This window comes from Lithobates pipiens, unplaced genomic scaffold, assembly GCF_037356315.1.
Source record: "Lithobates pipiens isolate NorthernLeopardFrog02 unplaced genomic scaffold, aLitPip1_a1.2 Scaffold_18, whole genome shotgun sequence".
NCBI lineage: Eukaryota > Metazoa > Chordata > Amphibia > Anura > Ranidae > Lithobates > Lithobates pipiens.
The window spans coordinates 554,934,525-554,960,004 of NW_027507758.1; the positions used below are offsets into that span (position 1 = coordinate 554,934,525).

The 25,480-nt window shown below is 45.6% G+C and overlaps 1 protein-coding gene across 5 annotated transcripts in view; it reads left to right on the top strand.

Moving 5' to 3' along the window:
- Positions 1-25,480, top strand: part of LOC143988961 (adhesion G protein-coupled receptor F5-like) — a 314,489-nt gene that overhangs the window by 105,880 nt on the left and 183,129 nt on the right. For all 5 annotated transcript variants that reach the window (XM_077488917.1, XM_077488920.1, XM_077488921.1 and 2 more), the window contains one exon: positions 16,811-17,014. In XM_077488917.1, coding sequence (XP_077345043.1) covers positions 16,811-17,014 — 204 coding nt within the window. The remainder of the gene's footprint in view (positions 1-16,810; positions 17,015-25,480) is intronic.

Here is a 25,480-nt window from a genome sequence, read left to right on the forward strand (position 1 = left end):
AATTTGATCACTTTTATTGCTGACACAAGGAATGTGAACATCCCTTGTGACAGTAATAGATGGTGACAGGTACTCTTTATGGAGGGATCGGGGGTCTTTTAGACCCCCGATCCCTCCTTTACACTTCAAAGTATTTAGATCGCTGAAAACGGCGATTCTGAATACTGTATATTTATTTTAATCCGGCGCCATTGGCAGCCGAGTAAACAGGAAGTGACGTCATGATGTCGCTTCCATGTTTACAATCAGGAGACTGGAATGACGCCACTTACGGCGTCATTCCAGTCCCTTCCTAGCCGCTGGTAGCGGCAGATGTGAGATTGGTGCTCCCGATTGAGCGGGAGCACCGGTAAGAGCGGCGGGAGGCGGCGGTAGGGTGGGACGTCCCCTCCCGCTCCTCCGGCATAACAGCCGAGTGACTTTTAGCCGCATCGTTTGTTATGGCTGGAAAGCCAATCGCCCGCTCAGAAAAATGGTACCGGGATGATGCCTGCAGGTGCGGGCATCATCCCGGTATACCCCCGGAAGCCGAGCACGCACATCTGCGTACGCTCGGCGGGAAGGGGTTAAATATCATGCCTGGGGGGGTGTCTATAGTATGCCTGTAAAGTGGCGCATTTTTCCCGTGTTTAGAACAGTCCCTGCACAAAATTACATTTCTAAAGGAAAAAAGGTAAATTTAAAACTGCTTTCGGCTGTAATGTAATGTTGCCCCCCCCCCCCCGCCCATTACCGGGCCCTTTGGGTCTGGTAAGGATATTAAGGGGAACCCCGCACCAAAAAAAAATTTGGAACAGGTACATTTTTTAAGTGTAGCTCCAGCCCAAAAATCTATTTTTTGGGATAATATAGGGAAGGGTTATCACCATATAGGGAAGGGTTATTTTTTTGGATAATATAGGGAAGGGTTATCACCCCTGTAACATTTGTTTTGCTGTCTGTACCCCTGTTCAGAAGATTTCACCTCACTTTCTGTCCCAATGACAATTGAATTTTGAAAAATGTGGGTTATTAGGGAAACAAGGATTGGTGATAAAGCATCAGTGAAGACACCTTTTTCCCATATTAACTCTTACAGGAGAGAATTTCACTTCCTAGGGGTAGATTTCCTCTCACTTCATGTTGTCTCCCTCCGTTTATAAGTAGGAGTCATTTGTAAGTCGGATGTTTGAAAATAGGGGACCGCCTGTATATACTATATGGTCTGCCCTATACATTCTGTGGAAAATTGGGCCTTACAGTAGGCATTGGTGGTACTAGAACACTGTAAGCCCCCGCAGTTACTCTTGGTGGGTGCTGGAAAGGACCCTTCTGTGAAATATTATATCAAGAATTGTAATTACATGCCCCTGTTAAACAGGGGCAGAAAAATTTGGTCTTAGGCAGTGGTACCACAACACTGTAAAGCCTCACAGATACTCTTGTTGAACGCAGAAACGGGCCCTGCTGTGAAATATTAGATCAAAAAGTGCAGCCGTAGTGCAGTTGCTACTACTTTTCTGGTGGTGTACACAGTACACAATACAGTGTAGTGCGGTGTTGCAAAACAAAATATACATCATGTCCAGAAGGCCACCAAGGAGAGACAGACGCTCACAGGCCACTGTGTACACCGCCTGCAGTATATTAGAAAAAGTACACCAGGAACGGCCTGCAGTCAGATATAGCTAAACTGTATGCAGTGTATATACAGGTCCTTCTCCAAAAATTAGCATATTGTGATAAAGTTCATTATTTTCTGTAATGTACTGATAAACATTAGACTTTCATATATTTTAGATTCATTACACACAACTGAAGTAGTTCAAGCCTTTTCTTGTTTTAATATTGATGATTTTGGCATACAGCTCCTGAAAACCCAAAAATCCTATCTCAAAAAATTAGCATATTTCATCCGACCAATAAAAGAAACGTGTTTTTAATACAAAAAAAGTCAACCTTCAAATAATTATGTTCAGTTATGCACTCAATACTTGGTCGGGAATCCTTTTGCAGAAATGACTGCTTCAATGCGGCGTGGCATGGAGGCAACCAGCCTGTGGCACTGCTGAGGTGTTATGGAGGCCCAGGATGCTTCGATAGCGGCCTTAAGCTCATCCAGAGTGTTGGGTCTTGCGTCTCTCAACTTTCTCTTCCCAATATCTCACAGATTCTCTATGGGGTTCAGGTCAGGAGAGTTGGCAGGCCAATTGAGCACAGTAATACCATGGTCAGTAAACCATTTAACAGTGGTTTTGGCACTGTGAGCAGGTGCCAGGTCGTGCTGAAAAATGAAATCTTCATCTCCATAAAGCTTTTCAGCAGATGGAAGCATGAAGTGCTCCAAAATCTCCTGATAGCTAGCTGCATTGACCCTGCCCTTGATAAAACACAGAGGACCAACACCAGCAGCTGACATGGCACCCCAGACCATCACTGACTGTGGGTATTTGGACCTCAGGCATTTTGGCATTTCCCTCTCCCCAGTCTTCCTCCAGACTCTGGCACCTTGATTTCCGAATGACATGCAAAATTTGCTTTCATCCGAAAAAAGTACTTTGGACCACTGAGCAACAGTCCAGTGCTGCTTCTCTGTAGCCCAGGTCAGGCGCTTCTGCCGCTGTTTCTGGTTCAAAAGTGGCTTGACCTGGGGAATGCGGCACCTGTAGCCCATTTCCTGCACACGCCTGTTCACGGTGGCTTTGGATGTTTCTACTCCAGACTCAGTCCACTGCTTCCGCAGGTCCTCCAAGGTCTGGAATCGGTCCTTCTCCACAATCTTCTTCAGGGTCCGGTCACCTCTTCTCGTTGTGCAGCGTTTTCTGCCACACTTTTTCCTTCCCACAGACTTCCCACTGAGGTACCTTGATACAGCACTCTGGGAACAGCCTATTCGTTCAGAAATTTCTTTCTGTGTCTCACCCTCTTGCTTGAGGGTGTCAATGATGGCCTTCTGGACAGCAGTCAGGTCGGCAGTCTTACCCATGATTGCGGTTTTGAGTAATGAACCAGGCTGGGGGTTTTTAAAAGCCTCAGGAATCTTTTGCAGGTGTTTAGAGTTAATTAGTTGATTCAGATGATTAGGTTAATAGCTTGTTTAGAGAACCTTTCCATGATATGCTAATTTTTTGAGATAGGAATTTTGGGTTTTTATGAGCTGTATGCCAAAATCATCAATATTAAAACAAGAAAAGGCTTGAACTACTTCAGTTGTGTGTAATGAATCTAAAATATATGAAAGTCTAATGTTTATCAGTACATTACAGAAAATAATGAACTTTATCACAATATGCTAATTGTTTGAGAAGGACCTGTATATATATATATATATATATATATATATATATATATATATATATATATATATATATATATATATTGTACAGGACGCCGTGGCTGGGTCCTGGAAGGACGCTATGTTTCCCCTCTGTTTGGACTGTGGTCCCTTTAAGGGAACAAAAAGGGTTAACTCACCTGTCAGAGGAAGTGAGCTTAAAGCAAGGCAGGAAGTTTTAGATGGGGGCGGAGGAGTGTAGTGGAGATTGTGGATGGTGTTTTTGTTTGCAGCCACAAAAGTGAACAGCAGTGTCCTGCCTGGAAGCCTCCTGGCAGAGGAAGCTACCTGAAACAGAAACCAATGACTGTTTGACTGCGATAGCGATTGTGGACTTTGCAAGTCTGTGAGACTGAAATCTCTTTCTTTTGTTTTTGCTGCTGTAAAGCTATTAAAGTTCAATAAACCTCATTTTGAGTGAAAAACCTGTGTCCTGCGATGTAGCTGGTTTCCCGAACTTTACTAGTGGTGCTCGAGTGTGGGCAGGACAAAGTAACAGGCGTTTTTCTTGTTATTTTTCTTGCATTGGACTTAAACTGACATTTAAAGGGACAGTACAGTGGCTTTATGTCCTGGGTTAAAGCCGCACAAATGCTGAAAGCTGAAACAATGGAGGAGCTAATTAAACAGCTGTCCTTGGCTAATATGCAAGCACAGACTCGCCATGAGGTAGCTAATCAGCGCTTAGCAACCCTGCTGGAGGTACAACAAATGCACCACAAAGAGGCGCTGGCTCTGCAGCAAGAAAATACTCGCCTGTTGGTGGCCCAGTTGGCAGCCCAGCAAGCGACGCAGCAAGGGGTTATGCAGGCTCAGGTGACTGCCTTAAAAGAAGCAGTGCAGCAGCTTTCTCAGGGCGTTGAACAAGCGCCCATTTCCCCTGGCAACCAGGTGACCGTAAAGGCAAGCCATTTTCTGCAGAAGTTGTCTTTGAGTAATGATGTAGAGGCATTTATGGCTACATTTGAGAGGACAGCAGAGAAGGGTGGCCCCAGGACCAGTGGGCCGGCCTAATTGCTCCTTTTCTCACCGGAGATCCTCAAAAAGCCTACTTCGACCTACCACTAGAGGATGCTAAAGATTATCAAATACTAAAGGCAGAAATACTGTCTCGTTTGGGGGTGAATACGGCTGTTCGGGCCCAACGAGTGCACCAATGGAAGTATCGTCCGGATCGGCCACAACGGTCTCAAATGCATGACCTGGTGCAACTAGTAAAAAAATTGCTGCAGCCCGAAGTGTTGTCTGGCCCCCAAATCATGGAGCGGGTCCTGCTGGACTGATACTTAAGGTCACTGCCAGATGACCTTCAACGGTGGGTCAGCCATGGAGACCCCAAAACAGTAAACCTCCTTGTCAAGATGGTGGAACGATATACAGTGGTGGAGGATCTGCTTGGCACTACCAAGCGTCAAGGGCCCAGTCTGCCAGGGCCTTTCCGATCGATTGCCGCCCTTCAAAAGGACATCCCCTGGACACCTGGAACCAACACCCTGGAAGGTCAAGAGTCACTCCCGTTACCCCCTAAGCGATCTGTTCCTGTTTGGAGAGGAGGGGATATACAATGTTGGCGATGTCATTCCCGGAGCCATACCCGGGCCCACTGCCCATTGCAAGAAGAGCCCATGGCATGCGGGGTTCTTCGGAGGGGGTCTTTTTATGCCCATAAAGCATGTACAATACATCTTGACCTTGAAGAGGGGAAATTTGAGTGTGAGGTTCATGTGAACCACCTCCCTGCCCGGGCTTTGCTGGACTCCGGAAGCATGGTAACCCTGGTTCATCCTAGAGTAATTGGGAAGATCGGTCCGGTAAGCAAATCTTTAAGGGTTGTGTGCATTCACGGGGACACTAGAGAGTACCCTCTCATCTCTGTGTCCATCTCCACAGCATGTAGCAATGGTACTCAAGAGGTAGGGGTGGTAAAGAACTTGGTACATGATGTTATAATAGGACAAGACTGTCTGTTATTTGCAAAACTGTGGGGACAAGGAGAACTATCTGAACGGTCCAGAGACTGTGGAGAAACTAGTCCCTCTGTTCCTGCTGTTGAGGGTAATAACCCTGAGATTCCAAATGTTCTTAATGTGTATCCATTTGATAAAAATGCTAATGATTTGGTTAATGGTGATGCAAGTAGTGCTGATAGTGTTAAGGATGTCAAAATGTGTGGTTCACAGACCTACCTGAACACTGAGGGGGGGAACCTTCCCCACTTCAGGTAATACTGGGGGAAGAGGATGAGGAAGTGGCCTCTACCCCTGCCCTGCCAGATTTGGTGTACTGCCCAGATGCAGGACCCCACTTTGGCCCGTGCACGGGAACAGGTTGTAGTAATAAATGGGGTTCCCCAAGAGCCAAGTGAAAACGAGCGGTGGCCACACTTTGCAAAAAAATTTATTGGTACCCCAACAGTATAGACGCAAGGTCCTGGACCTGGCCCATGACGATGTTTTAGGGGGACACCTGGGAGTTGAAAAAACGGAGGCATGGATCACCGACCAGTTTTACTGGCCAGATCTGAAAGCAGAGGTAAGGAGATACTGTACCTCTTGTCCCACCTGTCAGTTGACTGCTTCGGCGACCCACATCCGGAACCCGTTGGTCCCTCTGCCCATAATTGAGGTCCCATTCGAGAGGATAGCCATGGATATAGTGGGTAACTTGGTAAAGTAGGCTCGAGGTGACTCTTACATACTGGTGATCTTCGACTATGCCACTTGATATCCTGAGGCGTTACCCCTGCGCAATACCTTCTCTAAGACTATTGCCCAGGAACTATTCCAGTTGTTTACATGGACTGGTTTTCCCAAGGAAATAGTCACAGACCAGGGCACTCCATTTATGTCAAAGGTTATGGCTGATGTATGCAAGCTGTTCCGGATTAAACAGCTGTGCACATCGGTCTACCATCCCCAAACAGATGGGTTGGTAGAATGTTTTAATAAGTCTCTTAAGTCTATGCTCAAGAGAGTGGTACAAAGGGATGGGAAAGACTGGGACTGCCTGTTACCAGCTCTCCTGTTTAGTATCCGGGAAGTGCCCCAGGCCTCCACTGGGTTTTCGCCCTTTGAAGTGGTATATGGGCAGAGACCTCCCGGACTATTGTACTTTGTTAAAGAGGAATGGGAAAGTGAACCTATTCAGCATAAGAGTGTTCTTGAATATGACTCCCAAATGCATGAGAGGATCCGAACTGTGATGCCACTAGCTAAGGAACATTTCTGAAAAGCCCAGGAGGCTCAACGACGCGTCTATAATAGGGCTGCTAAAATAAGGAACTTCCAAGTGGGGGATCGAGTAGCAGTGTTGATTCCCACTGTGGGCCCTTTTGAGGTTGTAGCAAAAGTGGGAGAGAGGTAAATTATAGAGTCCACCAGCCAGGCAAGAGGAAACCATATAAGATATATCATGTAAACTTGTTAAAGCCCTGGACAGACAGGGAACCGGTGACCTCCCTGGCTAGTGCAAAACTTGAGCCTCGGGTTGGGGTGGAGAGTGTCCAAGTAGCAAATACCCTGTCTAAAATCCAGCAGGCAAAGGAGTTCTTGCAGAGAAATAAAGAAAAATTTTCAGACTTGCCAGGGCTCACTAGTGTCATAGAGCATGATATTATCATGGAACCAGGAGTCAAAGTTTTTGTCCGGCCCTACCGCATCCCAGATGCTCAAAGGAAGGCTGTTTCAGAGGAAGTGAAGAAGATGTTAGACTTGGGGATTATTAAAGAATTGCAGAGTGAGTGGTTGAGCCCGATTGTGTTGGTACCAACGGGACTCTGCGATTCTGCAATGATTTCCGGAAACTTAATGAAATTTCACTGTTTGATGCCTACCCCATGCCCCGGGTAGATGAGCTTATTGAGAGACTAGGTCCAGCCAGGTATATGACTACATTAGACCTTACCAAGGAGTGTTGGCAAATCCTGTTGACTAAGGCTGCTAGAGAGAAAACTTCATTTTCTACCCCAGAGGGGAGTTTTCAGTACAAAAGAATGCCTTTTGGATTGCAAACTGCTCCAGCCACATTCCAGAGAGCAATTTTACGACCTTACCCGGAGTATGCCTCAGTGTACTTGGACGATATAGTCATTTTTAGCAGAGACTGGGAATCACATTTGCCCAAAGTCCAGGCAGTGCTGGACTCTCTTTGGAAGGAGGGGTTTACAATAAAACCTGAAAAATGTGCTTTGGGAATGGAGGAGGTGAAATACCTGGGCTATATCGTGGGTAGAGGGGTAGTAAAACCTCTGATCAACAAGGTAGAGGCTATACAGAATTGGCCCTGCCCCCTCACAAAAAAGCAGGTACATTCATTCCTGGGCATGTTGGGCTACTACAGGAGGTTTGTACCCAACTTTGCTACGTTGGCGGTTCCATTGACCGATCAGACTAAGGGTCAGAAATCGGTCATGGTGGAGTGGAATGCCAACACTGAGAAGGCTTTTTTGGAGCTCAAGTCGGCACTGTACCAACACCCTGTCCTGGTAGCACCCAATTTTTCAAAAGAGTTCGTTGTCCAGACTGATGCTTCCGATGTAGGATTGGGAGCGGTGTTGTCACAGGTTATTCATTGCGAGGAACACCCGGTAGTCTTCCTCAGCAGGAAGTTGACACCAGCGAAGAAAAACTACGCAATAATTGAACGAGAGTGTCTGGCCATTAAGTGGGCTCTGGAATCCCTCAGATATTACCTTTTTGGGGAGGAAGTTTCTGATCATGCCCCTTTAACATGGCTGAAACAAGGAAAAGGGACTAATGCCGGGGTTACTCTGTGGTTCCTGGCACTCCAGGAATTTAAATTTGTAGTGGAGCATAGGCCCGGGAGACTGCATCAAAATGCAGATGCCCTCTCCCGAGTCCATTGCTTGAGCTCCACTGTTGCCTCCACCTCCTTGGCGTTGGGGCACAGGGGGGGATACAGGACGCCATGGCTGGGTCCTGGAAGGACGCTATGTTTCCCCTCTGTTTGAACTATGGTCCCTTTAAGGGAACAAAAAGGGTTAACTCACCTGTTTAAAACAAGACAGGAAGTTGTAAATAGGGGTGGAGGAGTGTAGTGGAGATTATGGATGGTGTTTTTGTTTGCAGCCACAAAAGTGAACAGCAGTGTCCTGCCTGGAAGCCTTCTGGCGGAAGAAGCTACCTGAAACAGAAACCAAGGCCTGTTTGACTGCGATAGCAATTCTGGACTTTGCAAGTCGTTGAGGCTGAAATATTTCTTTTGTTTTTGCTGCTGTAAAGCTATTTAAGTTCAATAAACCTCCTTTTGAGTGAAAAGCCCATGTCCTGCGATCTAGCTGGTTTCCTTTACTATATATATATATATATACAGTATATATATATATATATATATATAATTAAATACACTGCAGCTAACTGAATAACTTGCCTGCCTGAAGTATATTAGAAACAGTACACAAGGAATCGACTGCAGTCAGTCAGATATAGCCAAACTGGATACAGTGGATATATATATGTGTGTGTGTGTGTGTGTGTGTGTGTGTGTGTGTGTGTGTGTGTGTGTGTGTATATATATGTATATGTATATAATATACATATACATGAGACTGAAAAAAGTGATAAGTCTGATACAGTGGAATTCATTTATCTATATAGATCTTTAAGGATTATGGTTAATCAATATGTATGTCCCAAGTGAAGGAGCCTCTCCAACCCAGTCTGCAGGAGGGCCACCATATTCCCTCTGACCATTAGCCTGTACAAGATTAATATTACACCTTTCCATTCCATTCCATTATTTCCATTCTTGGCCACAGGGAAGAGTTGCCATCAGTAGGTGTGGTACAGAGGTTATGAACCCTCTGTACGACTGCCAGCGATTAAAATGGGTTGTCTTTAACGTTCCGGGCCTCGGTCTGCTATGGAGGAGAGGGGCCGACTGCCCTGGCTCCCTGGAAATCCGGAGTTGTTGCCGGTGCTGGGGAAAGGTTGGTGCCACTGTGCCCTAATGCCAGCGATTCAGCTGGAGACGTTTGTTGTAACTCCACAGATGCTGCTGGCAGGACATCCCATGTCCCTGTTAGTGGGTAGGAGGCTTGCCCCTAGTCCTCTCCAAAAGCCACTGTTGGGTCTGTCATAGAAAGTAGTGCTGGAGTTCAAATTTAAAGTGGATTGAATGATGTTGGAATTATTTTAAATCCGATGGCTAAAGGATTTTAAACGAAAAAGCAACTCTGGCAGCGCTACTCATCCGATATTAAGAGATGTTTCTTGCAGACTCACTACTCTACCTGCAGTGTAGGAACTGTCTGCTCTAATATATACAAGGAAAGATCAATCCAATAATTCATCCTAAAAAGCTTTTACAGTATATCACAACTAAGGATGAGCCGAACGCCCCCCTGTTCGGTTCGCACCAGAACCTGCGAACAGACCTAAACTTTGTGTGAACTTTAGAACCCTATTAAAGTCTATGGGACTCAAACGTTCAAAATCAAAAGCTAATTTTAAAGGCTAATATGCAAGTTATTGTCATAAAAAGTGTTTGGGGACCTGGGTCCTGCCCCAGAGGACATGTATCAATGCAAAAAAAAGTTTAAAAAAATTGAAGTTTTTTCAGGAGCAGTGATTTTACTAATGCTTAAAGTGAAACCCGCATCAAATTTTTTTTAAAAATGACGTGGGATTCCCCCCCAAATATCCATCCTGAAGGGTCTGGTATGGATTTTAAGGGGAACTCCACACCAAATTAAGAAAAAAAAATGGCATGGAGTTCCCCCTAAAAATCCATACCAGACCCTTTATCTGCGCACGCAACCTGGCAGGCCGCAGAAAAAGAGGGAGTGACGAGAGAGCACCCCCCCCCTCCTGAACCATACCAGGCCACGTGCCCTTGGCATTGGGAGGATGCTTTGGGGTCCCTCCCAAAGCACCTTGTCCCCATGTTGATGAGGACAAGGGCCTCATCCCCAGAACCCTGACCGGTGGTTGTGGGGGTCTGCGGGCGGGGGGCTTATCAGAATCTGGAAGCCCCCTTTATCAAGGGGACCCCCAGATCCCGCCCCCCCTGCTTGAAATGGTAAGGGGGCCCATCAGAGTGCCCCTTTAATATAAAATGTGCCCATCAGTGTTGCTTTTAAAATGAAATATGCCCATCAGTGTGCCCCCATCACAGTGCACCTTTAAATCGGATGTCCCCATCACAGTGCTCCTTTACATCAGGTGCCTCCATCACAGTGGCCCTTTACATCAGGTGTCCCCATCACAGTGCCCCTTTACATCAGGTGTCCCCATCAAAGTGTCCCTTAACATAAAATGTGCACATCAGGATAAGTGTCATGCTGATGGGCACATTTTATATTAAGGGGCATTCTGATGGACACCACAAAACGTGCCCCTTAACTTAAAATTTGCCCATCAAAGTGCCCCTTTTAATATAAAATGTACCCATCAGTGTTGCTCTTAAAATAAAATCTGCCCATCAGCGTGCCCCTTAACATGAAATAAGGGTCACACTGATGGGCATCTGTTATGTTAGGAGGCATTCTGATGGACAATTTATATTTTAAGGGGCATGCTGATGGGTATATTTTTAATGTGCACATCAATGGGCATATTTTGTAGGGCACATTTTGCTATACCCATCAGCGTGCACAAAATATGCCCATCGATGTGCACATTAAAAATATACCCATCAGCGTGCCCCTTAAAATAAAATTTGTCCATCGGATTACCCCTTAACATAAAAGGTGCCCATCAGCGTGACCCTTATTTTATGTTAAGGGGCACGCTGATGGGAAAATTTTATGTTAAAGGGCACTCTGATGGGCACATTTTTATTTTAAGGGGCACCCTGATGGGTATATTTTTATTGTGCACATCGATGGGCATATTTTGTTAAGGGGCGCATTAAAACATGCCCATCAGTGTGCACATAAAAAATATACCCATCAGCGTGCCCCTTAAAATAAAATGTGCCCATCAGAGTGCCCTTTAACATAAAATTTTCCCATCAGCGTGCCCCTTACAAAAAAAAGCCCAGCATTGTGCATATTAAAAATATACCAGTGTGCCCCTTAAAATATGCCCAACAGTGTGCACAATAAAAACATTCTTATTTATAGATCATTAATGTGCCCACATACCTTAACTGTAGGAGGATGGGCACAACTGAAGCTGCCTCACAATGAGATCCAGGACCCGGGAATCGAGAACCGCGGGCAGCAGGGGGGCGGGCGCGCACGTGACGTCACACCCCTACTGCCCGTGAGTGTCTCTTCAGCTCCGAGAGACGCGGCCAGGAGCAGGGGGCGGGCGCATGCGCGCAGCGTCACTGGTTGCTGGGGAAACCCACGGTCCCAGCAAACCAGAGATTGCTGTCGCTTACTACACTGGCAGCATGGCGGTCCGGGCAGAAGCGCTGCTCAGTCCGGATTCGGACCGCGGGCCGCCATTTAATGACGGCTGGGGTAAACCATAAGATTCACATAGAGATGGAAAAGGGATAAAGGATGAGGAGTTTACAAATGTATGCATCATAAAGAGGTTAAGGGATACCCATTCTCTAAATGATTTGGGAGAAACCCATGCAGGATTGAAAACTGGATTTTTGTAGAATGAGGGGAGCGGATTGTGCATTGATTGTAGACAGCTCCCAATTTTAGTTTTATCCCATAGAGAAAGAAAATGCTTAGTAATAGGATTACTCAATTCTTTACGGTCTTTCGGGGGAAATCCAAAGTAGGTTGGAAATTGTCAATGGGTCACATTCTATAGCTTCTATGTGTACCCATAGAGGAATCTCGTAATTTGCTTGATATTTGGTGAGACTAGCCAAATGTGCTGCCTTATGGTGTGTTGGCTAAATTTATATCTCACTTAAATGATTAACGATACAAGAAATAAGTGATTAAACCTTTGTCTATAGAAGAATAAAAACGAACGATAACAGTGCGAAAAGATAAACAATTACATTTATTTATACAGAAAATAAACTTTAGAATAATTAGAACTTATCATATATCTCAAGTGATGTTACAGGTACAGTGTTGCTTAGGCTGCAAAGATAATTTAGGCCATATGGTTACAATAGACATACACTATCAATAGGGTTATCAATATTTAAAGACAAGTCCTAGGAAAGAAATAGGTTAGAGATAGAAATAGGTTAGAGATACAAGTATACTTTACACGGACATCCTGTCGCCCCGATGGTCTGGAACTGAACAGGCCATCAGCTAGCTCTCCCCCTATTTTATATGCATTCTCAGCCAATCAGAAGATGGAACACACTCATTGGCTCTGAGTTTGCATCAACTTCTCATTGGCTAATTCTGAAGTCTAAATGCTCATTGGTTCTAGTTGGCTCACACTCTGATTGGCTAACTCTGAAGCTCACTGAAATGTCCATGCTTCAGATCTAAACTTCCGGTGCCACTCAGTCTATGAATTAATGAACCACCTCCTTTGATCCCTCAGCCCAAACCGTTCCGACATTAGCGTGTTAATGACCCCTGAGGAGATAGAGCCTTGACGTCTGCAAAGACGATTGGTAAAACAAAAGGGAATTCACCCAACACCTCGGGACATTCAATGGTTAGGACATCCCAAACTCCCGTTTAATTTAGGGAGAAATAATGTGTATTTTTGTATTTGGTGGTTTAGAGGAACCCCATTGTGGTTTAGAGGAACCCCATATATATGTCAATGTTCTATTCTGTAGAATTCTCAAAAAATAGGCATGTACCGGAATTGGTAACACTCTGAATAAGTATAGTATTTTGGGAAGTATTGTCATTTTAATTGCATTTATTCTTCCAAACCTTTATAGTGGGATGTGAGACCAGGATTTCATTAGGTTTGATATAGATTTCAGGATTGGAGGATAATTTAATGGAAAAAGATCTGACAATGACGCAGTAAGATTGATCCCTAAATATGGGATTGATTTTTCATTCCAATTAAATGAGAGGCCCTGTTTTGCAGAGTTTACAGTGGTGTGAAAAAGTGTTTGCCCCCTCCTCATTTCCTGTTCCTTTGCATGTTTGTCACACTTAAGTGTTTCGGAACATCAAACCAATTTAAACAATAGTCAAGGACAACACAAGTAAACACAAAATGCAATTTGTAAATGAAGGTGTTTATTATTAAAGGTGAAAAAAAATCCAAACCATCATGGCCCTGTGTGAAAAAGTGATTGCCCCCCTTGTTAAAACATACTATAACTGTGGTTGTCCACACCTGAGTTCAATTTCTCTAGCCACACCCAGGCCTGATTATTGCCACACCTGTTCACAATCAAGGCATCACTTAAATAGGAGCTGCTTGACACAGTAAGGTCCACCAGAAGATCCTTAAAAGCTACACATCATGCCGAGACCCAAAGAAATTCAGGAACAATTTGAGAAAGAAAGTAATTGAGATCTATCAGTCTGGAAAGGGTTATAAAGCCATTTCCAAAGCTTCCAAAGCTTTGGGAATCCAGCGAACCACAGTGAGAGCCATTATCCACAAATGGCGAAGACATGGAACAGTGGTGAACCTTCCCAGGAGTGGCCGGCCGCCCAAAATTACCCCAAGAGCGCAGCGACGACTCATCCAAGAGGTCACAAAAGACCCCACAACAACGTCCAAGGAACTGCAGGCCTCACTTGCCTCAGTTAAGGTCAGCGTTCATGCCTCCACCATCAGGAAAAGACTGGGCAAAAATGGCCTGCATGGCAGAGTTCCAAGGAGAAAACCACTGCTGAGCAAAAAGAACATCAAAGCTCGTCTCAATTTCTCCACAACACATCTGATGATCCCCAAGACTTTTGGGACAACATTCTGTGGACCGATGAGACAAAAGTGGAACTCTTTGGAAGGTGTGTGTCCAAGTATATCTGGCATAGAAGGAACACTGCATTTCATAAAAAGAACATTATACCAACAGTAAAATATGGTGGTGGTAGTGTGATGGTCTGGGGCTGTTTTGCTGCTTCAGGACCTGGAAGACTTGCCGTGATAAAAGGAACTATGAATTCTGCTGTCTACCAAGAAGGAGAATGTCCGACCATCTGTTCGTGTACTCAAGCTGAAACGAACTTGGGTTCTGCAGCAGGACAATGATCCTAAACACACCAGCAAGTCCACCACCGAATGGCTGAAGAAAAACAAAATGAAGACTTTGGAGTGGCCTAGCCAAAGTCCTGACCTGAATCCTATTGAGATGTTGTGGTATGACCTTAAAAAGGCCGTTCATGCTCGAAAACCCTCTAATGTAACTGAATTAGGACAATTCTGCAAAGATGAGTGGGCCAAAATTCCTCCAGGACGCTGTAAAAGCCTCATTGCACATTATCGCAAACGCTTGGTTGCAGTTGTTGCTGCTAAGGGTGGCCCAACCAGTTATTAGGTTTAGGGGGCAATCACTTTTTCACACAGGGCCATGATGGTTTGGATTTTTTTTCACCTTTAATAATAAACACCTTCATTTACAAATTGCATTTTGTGTTTACTTGTGTTGTCCTTGACTATTGTTTAAATTGGTTTGATGTTCTGAAACACTTAAGTGTGACAAACATGCAAAGGAACAGGAAATGAGGAAGGGGGCAAACACTTTTTCACACCACTGTAGTTCCAATTCTGAAAGGGATATGTTCAAAGCTAAGCATTTTTGGGGGTTGATTGATAGGCCAGAAAAGGCAGCAAATTCATTAAGAATTGGAATAAGATTGGGCCCTGAGACCTGTGGAGAAGAAAGAAATAGTAATATATCATCTGCAAAAAGACAGATTTTGTGTTGGTAACCACCCAATTCAATGCCTGTTATAGTATGATTTGATCTTATTGACTGGGCAAGTGGCTCAATTAAAAGCACAAACACTACAGAATTGTATTTCAGTGACACAAACTGAAAACCGTATTTTTTGTAATATTCAAAGCAAACTCTCCCATTCATCCATTTTTCCATTCTTAATTTTGTTGAGAAATCACTTTGAAAAACACCCCCCTAGCATTTATAGCCACAGTCATCCTGAGTAAGGGTAGATGTCGATGATTAATGAAGCATTTAAATCCTGGAATCCATCTACCCTTGGGTTAGGCTGCAACCAGGACGGTGTGCTTAGCTGAGAAAGCCCCTCTTCCCCTCCTCCAGATGAAAGAAAAGAAACCAGGAAGTAATTGAAGAAATGTAAAAAAAAAAAAATTTTTAAACAAGTAAATATAATATACACTATATTGCCAAAAATGCATGCCTTTACACACACATGAACTTATGGCATCCCAGTCTTAGTCCGTAGGGCTCAATAATGAGTTAGCCCACCCTCAGCTCTTCTGGGAAGGCTGTCCACAAGGTTTAGGAGTGTCTATGCAAATGTTTGACCATTCTTCCAGAAGCGCATTTGTCAGGTCAGGCACTGATGTTGAACGAGAAGGCCTAGCTCACAATCTCTGCTCTAATTCATCCCAACAGTGTTCTATCGGATTGAGGTCAGGACTCTGTGCAGGCCAGTCAAGTTCCTCCACCCCAAACTCACTCATCCATGTCTTTATGGACCTGCCCCCCCCCCCCCCCTCAAACTGTTACCGCCACGTTGGGAGCATGGAATTGTCCAAAATGTCTTGGTATGCTGTCGCCTTAAGAGTTCCCTTCACTGGAACTAATGAGCCAAACCCCACCCCTGAAATACAACCCCACACCATAATCCCCCTCCACCAAATGATTTTGAGGGGTGGCCCAATACTTTTGGCAACATAGTGGGGTTGAGCGAGTTTGTGGTGGAGGAACTTTACTGGACTGCAGAGAGTCCTGACCTCAATCCGATAGAATACCTTTGGATGAATTGGAGCGGAGACTGTGATCCAGGCCTACTCATCCAACATCAGTGCATGACTTCACAAATGCATTTCTGGAAGAATGATCAAACATTCCCATAGACACACACTTAAACCTTGTGGACAGCCTTCCCAGAAGAGTTGAAACTGTTAAAGCTGCAAAGGGTGGGCCAATTGAAAATGGAATAACAGTGGAATGCCATTAAAGTTCACACTGTTTGTCTTAATGTCAGTAAATGAGTGGATTACAAATGGACCCCTTTGTCCCTTTTCACTAATCATAGATGTAGAGTAATACCTTGGACTATGAGTATAATTTGTTCCAGATGAATGCTTTTTAATCCAAAGCACTCGAATATCAAAGTAAGTTTCCCCATAGGAAATAATGGAAACTCAGATTATCCGTTCCACAGCCACTGCTTGCCTATACAGTACTGCATGTGGCCAGAAGTGCGAGACACTGAGACATTCTCTGAGCCTCACCGCCCCCCCCCCCCGCACCTCTGGCCAAAACGGGGTACTGCACACACCGGTGGCTTGAATCCTGCTCATCTTACGAGACAACGCGAGTCAGGATTTTTTATTAAAGATAGCTTGTATTGCGAAACGCTTGTAAACCACATTACTCCCAATCCACTTTAGGTTCCACTGTACTCAGCTTTTTGTAATATCCTCTGTTTCCTGGTAAATATAAACATTTTGGAATGTCCTCTTTCTATAGGTGATTACACTTGCTCTCTTGCGTCTAGTGGAACACCACAAAATAAAACCACAGCCATCAGCATAATTAAGACATCACAGATTTATCATTTGAATGGGACAATTGAAAAGGACTGGTACTGTGATGGCGCTGCCTTTAACCTGACATGCTGTAGTGCTGACATCAGCAAATTTAATGTGACATGGACACCAACTGACCCTTCAGGTAAGGTCCCTACATCTTTTAAATTTTACTTTTCAATATTTTTTTGAAGTAACAATGTTATTTAAGGCACAATCAATAAACAATGACATAAACAGAGGTGAAAATTGAGCACCAACAGAGAGTGCCTTTCCTTCAAAATGATCATAAACATAAGACCTTTGAAAAAGAGACAGAGCAAACTCAATTTAAGATGTGTTTGGTGGGAGTGCCCATTTAAATGACCATATAACATAAAAAATGTAAGTAGTTCACTGTAGAGCCAAGAAATATATCTCTAATCAACTAGGGAGCAGGGACCAGTTGCATTTTGCCCCATCAAGCTAAAGAAATATGGCTTAAGGAACGGGGGGGGGGGGGGGGGGGAGTAAGGAAATGGGGAAGGGTAGGAAAGGGGAGGGAAAGAGGATAAAGAAAGAGAACCCCTGTGCACATTTCTACTAGTATCATATCAGCATAGATACAGTGCCTTGCAAAAGTATTCGGCCCCCTTGAACTTTTCAACCTTTTGCCACATTTCAGGCTTCCAACATAAAGATATAAAATTTAAATTTTTTGTGAAGAATCACCAACAAGTGGGACACAATTGTGAAGTGGAACTAAATCTATTGGATATTTTAAACTTTTTTTGCAAATAAAAAACTGAAAAGTGGTGCGTGCAAAATTATTCGGCCCCTTTACTTTCAGTGCAGCAAACTCACTCCAGAAGTTCAGCGAGGATCTCTGAATGATCCAATGTTGTCCTAAATGACTGATGGTGATAAATAGAATCCACCTGTGTGTAATCAAGTCTCTGTATAAATGCACCTGCTCTGTGATAGTCTCAGGGTTCTGTTGAAAGCGCAGAGAGCATCATGAAGACCAAGGAACACACCAGGCAGGTCCGTAATACTGTTGTGGAGAAGTTTAAAGCCGGATTTGGATACAAAAAGATTTCCCAAGCTTTAAACATCCCAAGGAGCACTGTGCAAGCGATCATTTTGAAATGGAAGGAGTATCAGACCACTGCAAATCTACCAAGACCTGGCCGTCCCTCTAAACTTTCAGCTCAGACAAGGAGAAGACTGATCAGAGATGCAGCCAAGAGGCCCATGATCACTCTGGATGAACTGCAGAGAACTACAGCTGAGGTGGGAGAGTCTGTCCATAGGACAACAATCAGTCGTACACTGCACAAATCTGGCCTTTATGGAAGAGTGGCAAGAAGAAAGCCATTTCTCAAAGATATCCATAAAAATTCTCATCTAAAGTTTGCCACAAGCCACCTGGGAGACACACCAAACATGTGGAAAAAGGTGCTCTGGTCAGATGAAACCAAAATCAAACTTTTTGCCCACAATGCAAAACAATATGTTTGGCGTAAAAGCAACACAGCTCATCACCCTCAACACACCATCCCCACTGTCAAACATGGTGGTGGCAGCATCATGGTTTGGGCCTGCTTTTCTTCAGCAGGGACAGGGAAGATGATTAAAATTGAGGGGAAGATGGATGCAGCCAAATACAGGACCATTCTGGATGAAAACCTGTTGGAGTCTGCAAAAGACCTGAAACTGGGACGGAGATTTATCTTCCAACAAGACAATGATCCCAAACATACAGCAAAATCTACAAAGGAATGGTTCACAAATAAACGTATCCAGGTGTTAGAATGGCCAAGTCAAAGTCCAGACCTGAATCCAATCGAGAATCTGTGGAAAGAGCTGAAAACTGCTGTTCACAAATGCTCTCCATCCAACCTCACTGAGCTCGAGCTGTTTTGCAAGGAAGAATGGGCAAGAATTTCAGTCTCTCGATGTGCAAAACTGATAGAGACATACCCCAAGCGAATTGCAGCTGTAATCGCAGCAAAAGGTGGCTCTACAAAGTATTAACGCAAGGGGGCCAAATAATTTTGCACGCCCCACTTTTCATTTTTTTATTAGTTAAAAAAGTTTCAAAAATCTAATAGATTTCGTTCCACTTCACAATTGTGTCCCACTTGTTGGTGATTCTTCACAAAAAATAAAAATTGTATATCTTTATGTTTGAAGCCTGAAATGTGGCAAAAGGTTGAAAAGTTCAAGTGGGCTGAATACTTTAGCAAAGCATCTTACAGTTATCAACAAGAACCAAATCTGCAAAAATCTAAGAAAGTTAAGAAAAAAAAGGAAGTAAATAGAGAGAGAGAAGAAGAGGAAAGAGGGAAGGAAGAGGGTCGGCCAGAAGTGTGTAGCGCCACCCCCCGCAAGGGCCACTGTAATATACGGGTCTTCTGTCCCACACCAGTGATGACTCACCCTCCCCAGGATCTCAGTAACACCAAAACACTGTTTAAACTTTTAGCTGGGCTTTATTAGAACTAGCAAAAAGCCCTGAAAAGAGATAAACTGATTAACAGAATACATATATTAAGTGCAATAATATACTACAACTTCTCAGTAAAGGAAAACAGGATTTGTGTTCATTTGCTTTAACCACCAGTGGGAGGCCTTGCCTGAAATGCACTGAACAAGTAGTGAACAAACTGTACAATACAATACAAAGAATAATGTTCAACAATTTCCCAAAAGTGATATTACTGACTATAAAATCCTACCTAGGTCTTGTCGGTTCTAGCTAACCACAGGCCAGTGGGAATTCTATTCACACACACACACACAGAGTCTGCCAATGTTGGGGCCCTTAAATTCCTGTGTTTGAGTACTCAGACTTTTGTGAAGTAAATTTGTAATCCACAGAATGGAAAGGGGTATCTTCACAAAGTGTCACAAAGATTAACAGATGTGGAGATCCACCTTCAGCTGCATTAACAGTAAATAGGACCTAGCAGCTAGATCCACATACAAAATGATGGCAGAAGATCGCTCACCATTAGATGCACTTGATATATCTTCCTTCCAGCAATTGGTAGATTGATTGCTGTCTCAGTTGACTGGATGGCGATGGGAGAAACACATGCCACAGAAACCTCCAAACAGGATAATGATGATGATTGCTGCAGCACTGAAACTGGTCTCTAGATTTCTCTGCACTGTTAGCACATCTTCAGTAATCAGGCAGAATAACACACTGCAAACTCCCCTCTCAAGTGTGCACCTTCCTTTAGGAGAGTCACAGGCTCTGGAAGTGCTCAAGAGTTAAACACATGGGATACTTTCTTCTGTCTGCCTGCCACCATGCCAGTCTGTCTCTCCTCCTGTGTCCTCCTCTATCTCCCCCAATCACAGCTCTCCTGGGTAGTTATCCAATCCTGTCTTTCATTGTTTTTGTTGTTAGGGGTGGGCTTCTTTCTTAGCTACAGCAGGACCCAATCTGCCTTCAATCCTGCAGCTATCAGTTTAGCCAGAAAATGCAATGCAATGTTTCAGAGAGCAATATTCTGCATATATTACAGAGGCAATACTAAGCCTGTGCTACAAGTGCTTTAAGGTGTAGATAAATAACATATCCATGGATCCCATGTCGCATTGAATTTCTTAGTAGAATTGCTAAGGATACAGGTAAGTCAATCTTTAACCATGATCCAGTTAAGTTTATTCTTCACGTGGTCAAGAGGAATAGTGATGGACGAACTTCTGACGGGACGTTTCGCGAACGCGGACCACGAACGCAGCCGATAGTTCGAACCGGAACGTTCGTGGTGGGCCCCATTGACTTCAATGGGAGGCAAACTTCGCAAACCTACAGGTCAAATTTGAAGCCACAAAATAATTAATAGCTGTGCAAACATAGTCCCACCACATGGCCAATGACATAACACATGTATGAGGTGAATCTGGGATCGACAACTACAAGCATTCTTTTTTTATATGGGAAATTGTGACAATTCAGGACTGTGGAGCGCATGAAGGCAATGGAGGAGAGGGAAGGTCAGGGTAGGCAAATAAGAGGGTGCAGGAAATGATCACCAGCAGCGTGACATACAGCAATGACACCTGCACCGTGATAGAGTGATCTGACAACAGCACCGTGATAGAAAGCACTGACATCAGCAGCGTGCCATAAAGCACTAACACCAGCACCGTGAAAAACAGCACTGATAGCAGCACCATGATAGAGAGCACTGACATCAGCAGCGTGACATAAAGCACTAACACCAGCACCGTGATATACAGCACTGACAGCAGCACCGTGATAGAGAGTACTGACATCAGCACTGTGATATACAGCACTGACACCTGCACCGTAAGCAGCCCCAGGAGGAAGTCAGCATAGCACAGGGATGGTGGGAGCCCCTCATAATGAGCATAGCACAGGGATGGTGGGAGCCCCTCATAATGAGCATAGCACAGGGATGGTGGGAGCCCCTCATAATAAGCAGCCCCAGGAGGATGTCAGCATAGCACAGGGATGGTGGGAGCCCCTCATAATAAGCAGCCCCAGGAGGAAGTCAGCACAGCACAGGGATGGTGGGAGCCCCTCATAATGAGCATAGCACAGGGATGATGGGAGCACCTCAAAATATGCACAGCAGAGGTACAGCCCCAGGAGGAAGTCAGCACAGCACAGGGATGGTGGGAGCCCCTCATAATATGCACAGCAGAGGTACAGCCCCAGGAGGATGTCAGCACAGCACAGGGATGGTGGGAGCCCCTCATAATAAGCAGCCCCAGTAGAAATATGACACCACTCAACCTCTTCAAAGAGGAGGGTACGGGCATATAGTACGGTATGCTTTTTTTGGACAAGGAAGTGAGCCAAATGAAGAAAGAAGGTCTCTGCTCAATTAAAAAAATTGTTTATAGACACATACATGGTCTACTGGTCACATGTGTTGAATTCCTCCGAGATCCATGCCTCATTCATTTTTAGAAATGTGAGGTAGTTAACACTGTCGTGAGCTAGCGAGTACACTTATCGGTCACGATCCCCCCTGCTGCGCTGAACGTCCTTTCGGACAGGACACTGGACGAGGGGCAAGCCAACAGTTCGATTGCAAATTGGGCAAGCTCTGGCCAGAGGTCAAGCCTGCCCACCCAGTAGTCCAGGGGTTCATCACTCCTCAGAGCGTCCACATCGGCCGTTAACCCGATGTAGTTGGACACCTGATGGTCTAGGCGTTCCCTGATGCTGGATCCGGATGACACCTGTCGATGGGTCGGCTGAAAGAATGACCTCATATCCGAAGTCACCAACACATCTTCAAACCGGCCTCTTCTTGCAGGCGCTGTTGGATTGGTACCCACAACTCCATCTCTGGGAGTGGGAATTGCTCCTCTGCCAGCGCACGCAAAAGCAGAATGCAGCATTTCTCGAAGCAAGGCCTGGAAGTGCTCCATTCTGCCAGCCCTCTGTGACGGCGGTAAAATTTATACCATTTTGTGTTTTTTCCCAGGGTCTAAGTATGTTGCCACCCAGTACTGGTCCTTGACCCTTATGCTTTTTATATGGGGGTCCCTATTAAAACACTGGAGCATGAAGGCCCCCATTTGCACTAAAGTGGAAGCGGTGTGGTGGCCTGGCTCCTGCTCATCATCCAGGATAATGTCGTCCTCTTCATTCTCCTCTCCCCATCCACGCACAACAGGGATCCCAGAAAGGTTTAAAGCATGCTCTTCTTGCTCCTCCTCATCCGCCCCGGCACCATCCTCCTCTGACTCCTCTTCAGACTCCTGTTGTTGACTTGTCTCAGAGTAGCCCCCCCTGGGAATTCATCCAGCATTGCGACTTCCTCCTCTTCCCGCTCCTGCTCCTCCACAGCTTGATCAATGACACGATGCAATGCACGCTCCATAAAGAAGGCATAAGGTACCATGGCACTGATGGCGCCATGGCTGTGACTGACAAGTTTGGTGATCTCCTCAAATGGGCGCAGAAGTCTGCATAGGTTGCGCATTAGCAGCCACTGGCGCGGTGAAAAAAACCCCAGCTCCCCAGAACCTGTTCTGACGTAGAGTTCATACAGGTAGACGTTAACTGCACGTTTCTGCTGGAGCAGCTTATCAAGCATATAGAAGGTTGAGTTCCATCGCGTCGGGCAATCGCAAATAAGACGTCTGACCGGCAGATTGTTTCGCCGCTGAATGTCAGCAAGGCGAGCCATGGCCGTGTAAGATCTTCTGAAATGGGCCGAGATTTTCCTTGCCTGCCGCAAGATGTCCTGGACCCCAGGGTATTTGACAAGGAATCGCTGCACGACCAAGTTTAAGACGTGTGCCATGCATGGCACGTGCGTGATTTTGCCCTGTTTCAATGCGCTAAGCAGATTGGCACCGTTGTCACACACCACTTTACCACTGTCAAATTGAGCTGTGTTAGCCACTGATCTGCCTCTGAATGCAAAGCTGAAAGGAGTGCCGGGCCAGTGTGGCTCTTGGCTTCCAGGCACAACAGACGCATGGCAATGTCTCACCTGGCATGTCGAATAGGTTCTGGGGAGCTTGGGTGGCGCAGCGGAAGAGACGCTAGCAGCGGAAAAGGAGGAGTCAGCCGAGGAGGAGAGGGAGGAGGATGGAGTAGGACGAGGAGGAGAAGAAGAGTCAGACCTGCATGCAATCCGTGGCGGTAAAACCAAATCTACACGGGTGCCACGGGTTACATGCTTGACGGCCGTCAGAAGGTTTACCCAGTGGGCAGTAAAAGTGATATACCTTCCCTGCCCGTGTTTGCTAGACCACGTGTCTGTGGTCAGATGTATCTTGGCACCGACACTGTGTGCCAGAGATGCATTCACTTGCCGCTGAACATGGCCATATAGCTCTGGGATGCCCTTCTCTGAGAAATACTTCCTTCCTGGGACCTTCCATTGTGGTGTTCCAATGGCCACAAATTTTCGAAAGGCCTCCGAGTCCACCAGTTTATATGGCAGTAGTTGGCGGGCTATGAGTTCTGACAAGCCAGCCGTCAACCGTTGGGCAAGAGGGTTATCCGGCGTCATCATTTTTTTACGCTCGAACATTAGGCCCACGGAAGCCTGCCTTTTTGCAGAAAAACGTGAGCTTGGCGTGATGGAAGGTGGAGTGGAGGACAATTGTGAGGAGAGAGGAGAAGGAGAAGTAGAAGACGAGGCTGGACGGTGAGAGCCTGCAGTGTGGCTTTGTGTGTTCCGTTGCTCCCACTGGGCTCGGTGATGGCTGCTCATGTGCCTTCTTAAGGCGGTCGTCCCTAGGTGAGTGTTGGGCTTACCGCGACTAATGCGTTGACTGCAAAGATTGCAGATGGCAACGCTATTGTCAGCAGCGGACACGTTAAAAAAAGCCCACACTGCGGAGCCATGTGCCGGTGTCCTGGGAGCGCCAGATGTGACCGTACATGGTCGATGACTCGCTTCTGATACATTTGCAGTCTGCTTTGTCCCTCCTGTGCAATGTAAGTTATTCCTGCTTCTTCTCCCTATCTGCTGGTCCATATCTCCCTCTGAACTCCCTTCCTCTTCCTCTCTTGTGGGCACCCACGTGACATCACTAGACACGTCATCATCAACGTCACCTTCCCCACCGCTATAAGTAGAGATCTCGGAGTAGGCAGCAACACCGGGGACCAACCTCCTCCTTGGGCTGATCTGGGTACTGTCGTCAGACTGCTGAGTAGCGGTTGTTGCTACCTCCTCTTCCTGATCCAATACCAAGAGTGGCTGTGCATCAGAAATGTCTTTTTGATATGGATCGGAAAATCATTCCTGTGACTCAAGCGGAAGGTATGTGGTGGTGGTGGTGGTGTTGTTGGTGGTAGTGTCTTCGGGGGTGCACATAGCAGAGTGTGAATAAGAGGGTGCAGATCGAGAGGATGAGGAGGGCGCAGAAGAGTAAGGCTGAGCGAGCCACTCAACCAAGTCTGGTGCGTCCTTTAAAGTAATTGAACGCACCTTCTGCAACTTCCCACTTTGGCTCAAGCCTGTTGCTCCTGCCCTACCCCTACCACCCCTGCGGAAGGGCCTGCCTCTTCCTCTGCCTGTCATTTTTTAAATGACCCTGTGACAAAACTCTTAGTCCCTATACCGATGAAGGACTGCTGCAGTATAGGGCAGCGGTCAGCAGTGGTGCACCTCAACCCTATCTATTGTGGACCGATACCGGTCCTTACAGAACAGCAGACTGTACCTCACTCAACCCTATGTACTGTAGCACCCTTCACCAAGTTACCAGTCCTTATAAGAACCTTTGTGGACCAAGTAGGTTGTGTGTGACTGATTAGCAGACTGTACGTCAGTCCCTATACCAATGAAGGACTGCTGCAGTATAGGGCAGCGGTCAGCAGTGGTGCACCTCAACCCTATTTATTGTGGACCAATACCAGTCCTTACAGAATGGCAGACTGTACCTCACTCAACCCTATGTACTGTAGCACCCTTCACCAAGTTACCAGTCCTTATAAGGACCTTTGTGGACCAAGTAGGTTGTGTGTGACTGATTAGCAGTCTGTACGTCAGTCCCTATACTGCTGAAGGACTGCTGCAGTATAGGGCAGCGGTCAGCAGTGGTGCACCTCAACCCTATCTATTGTGGACCCATACCAGTCCTTACAGAACGGCAGACTGTACCTCACTCA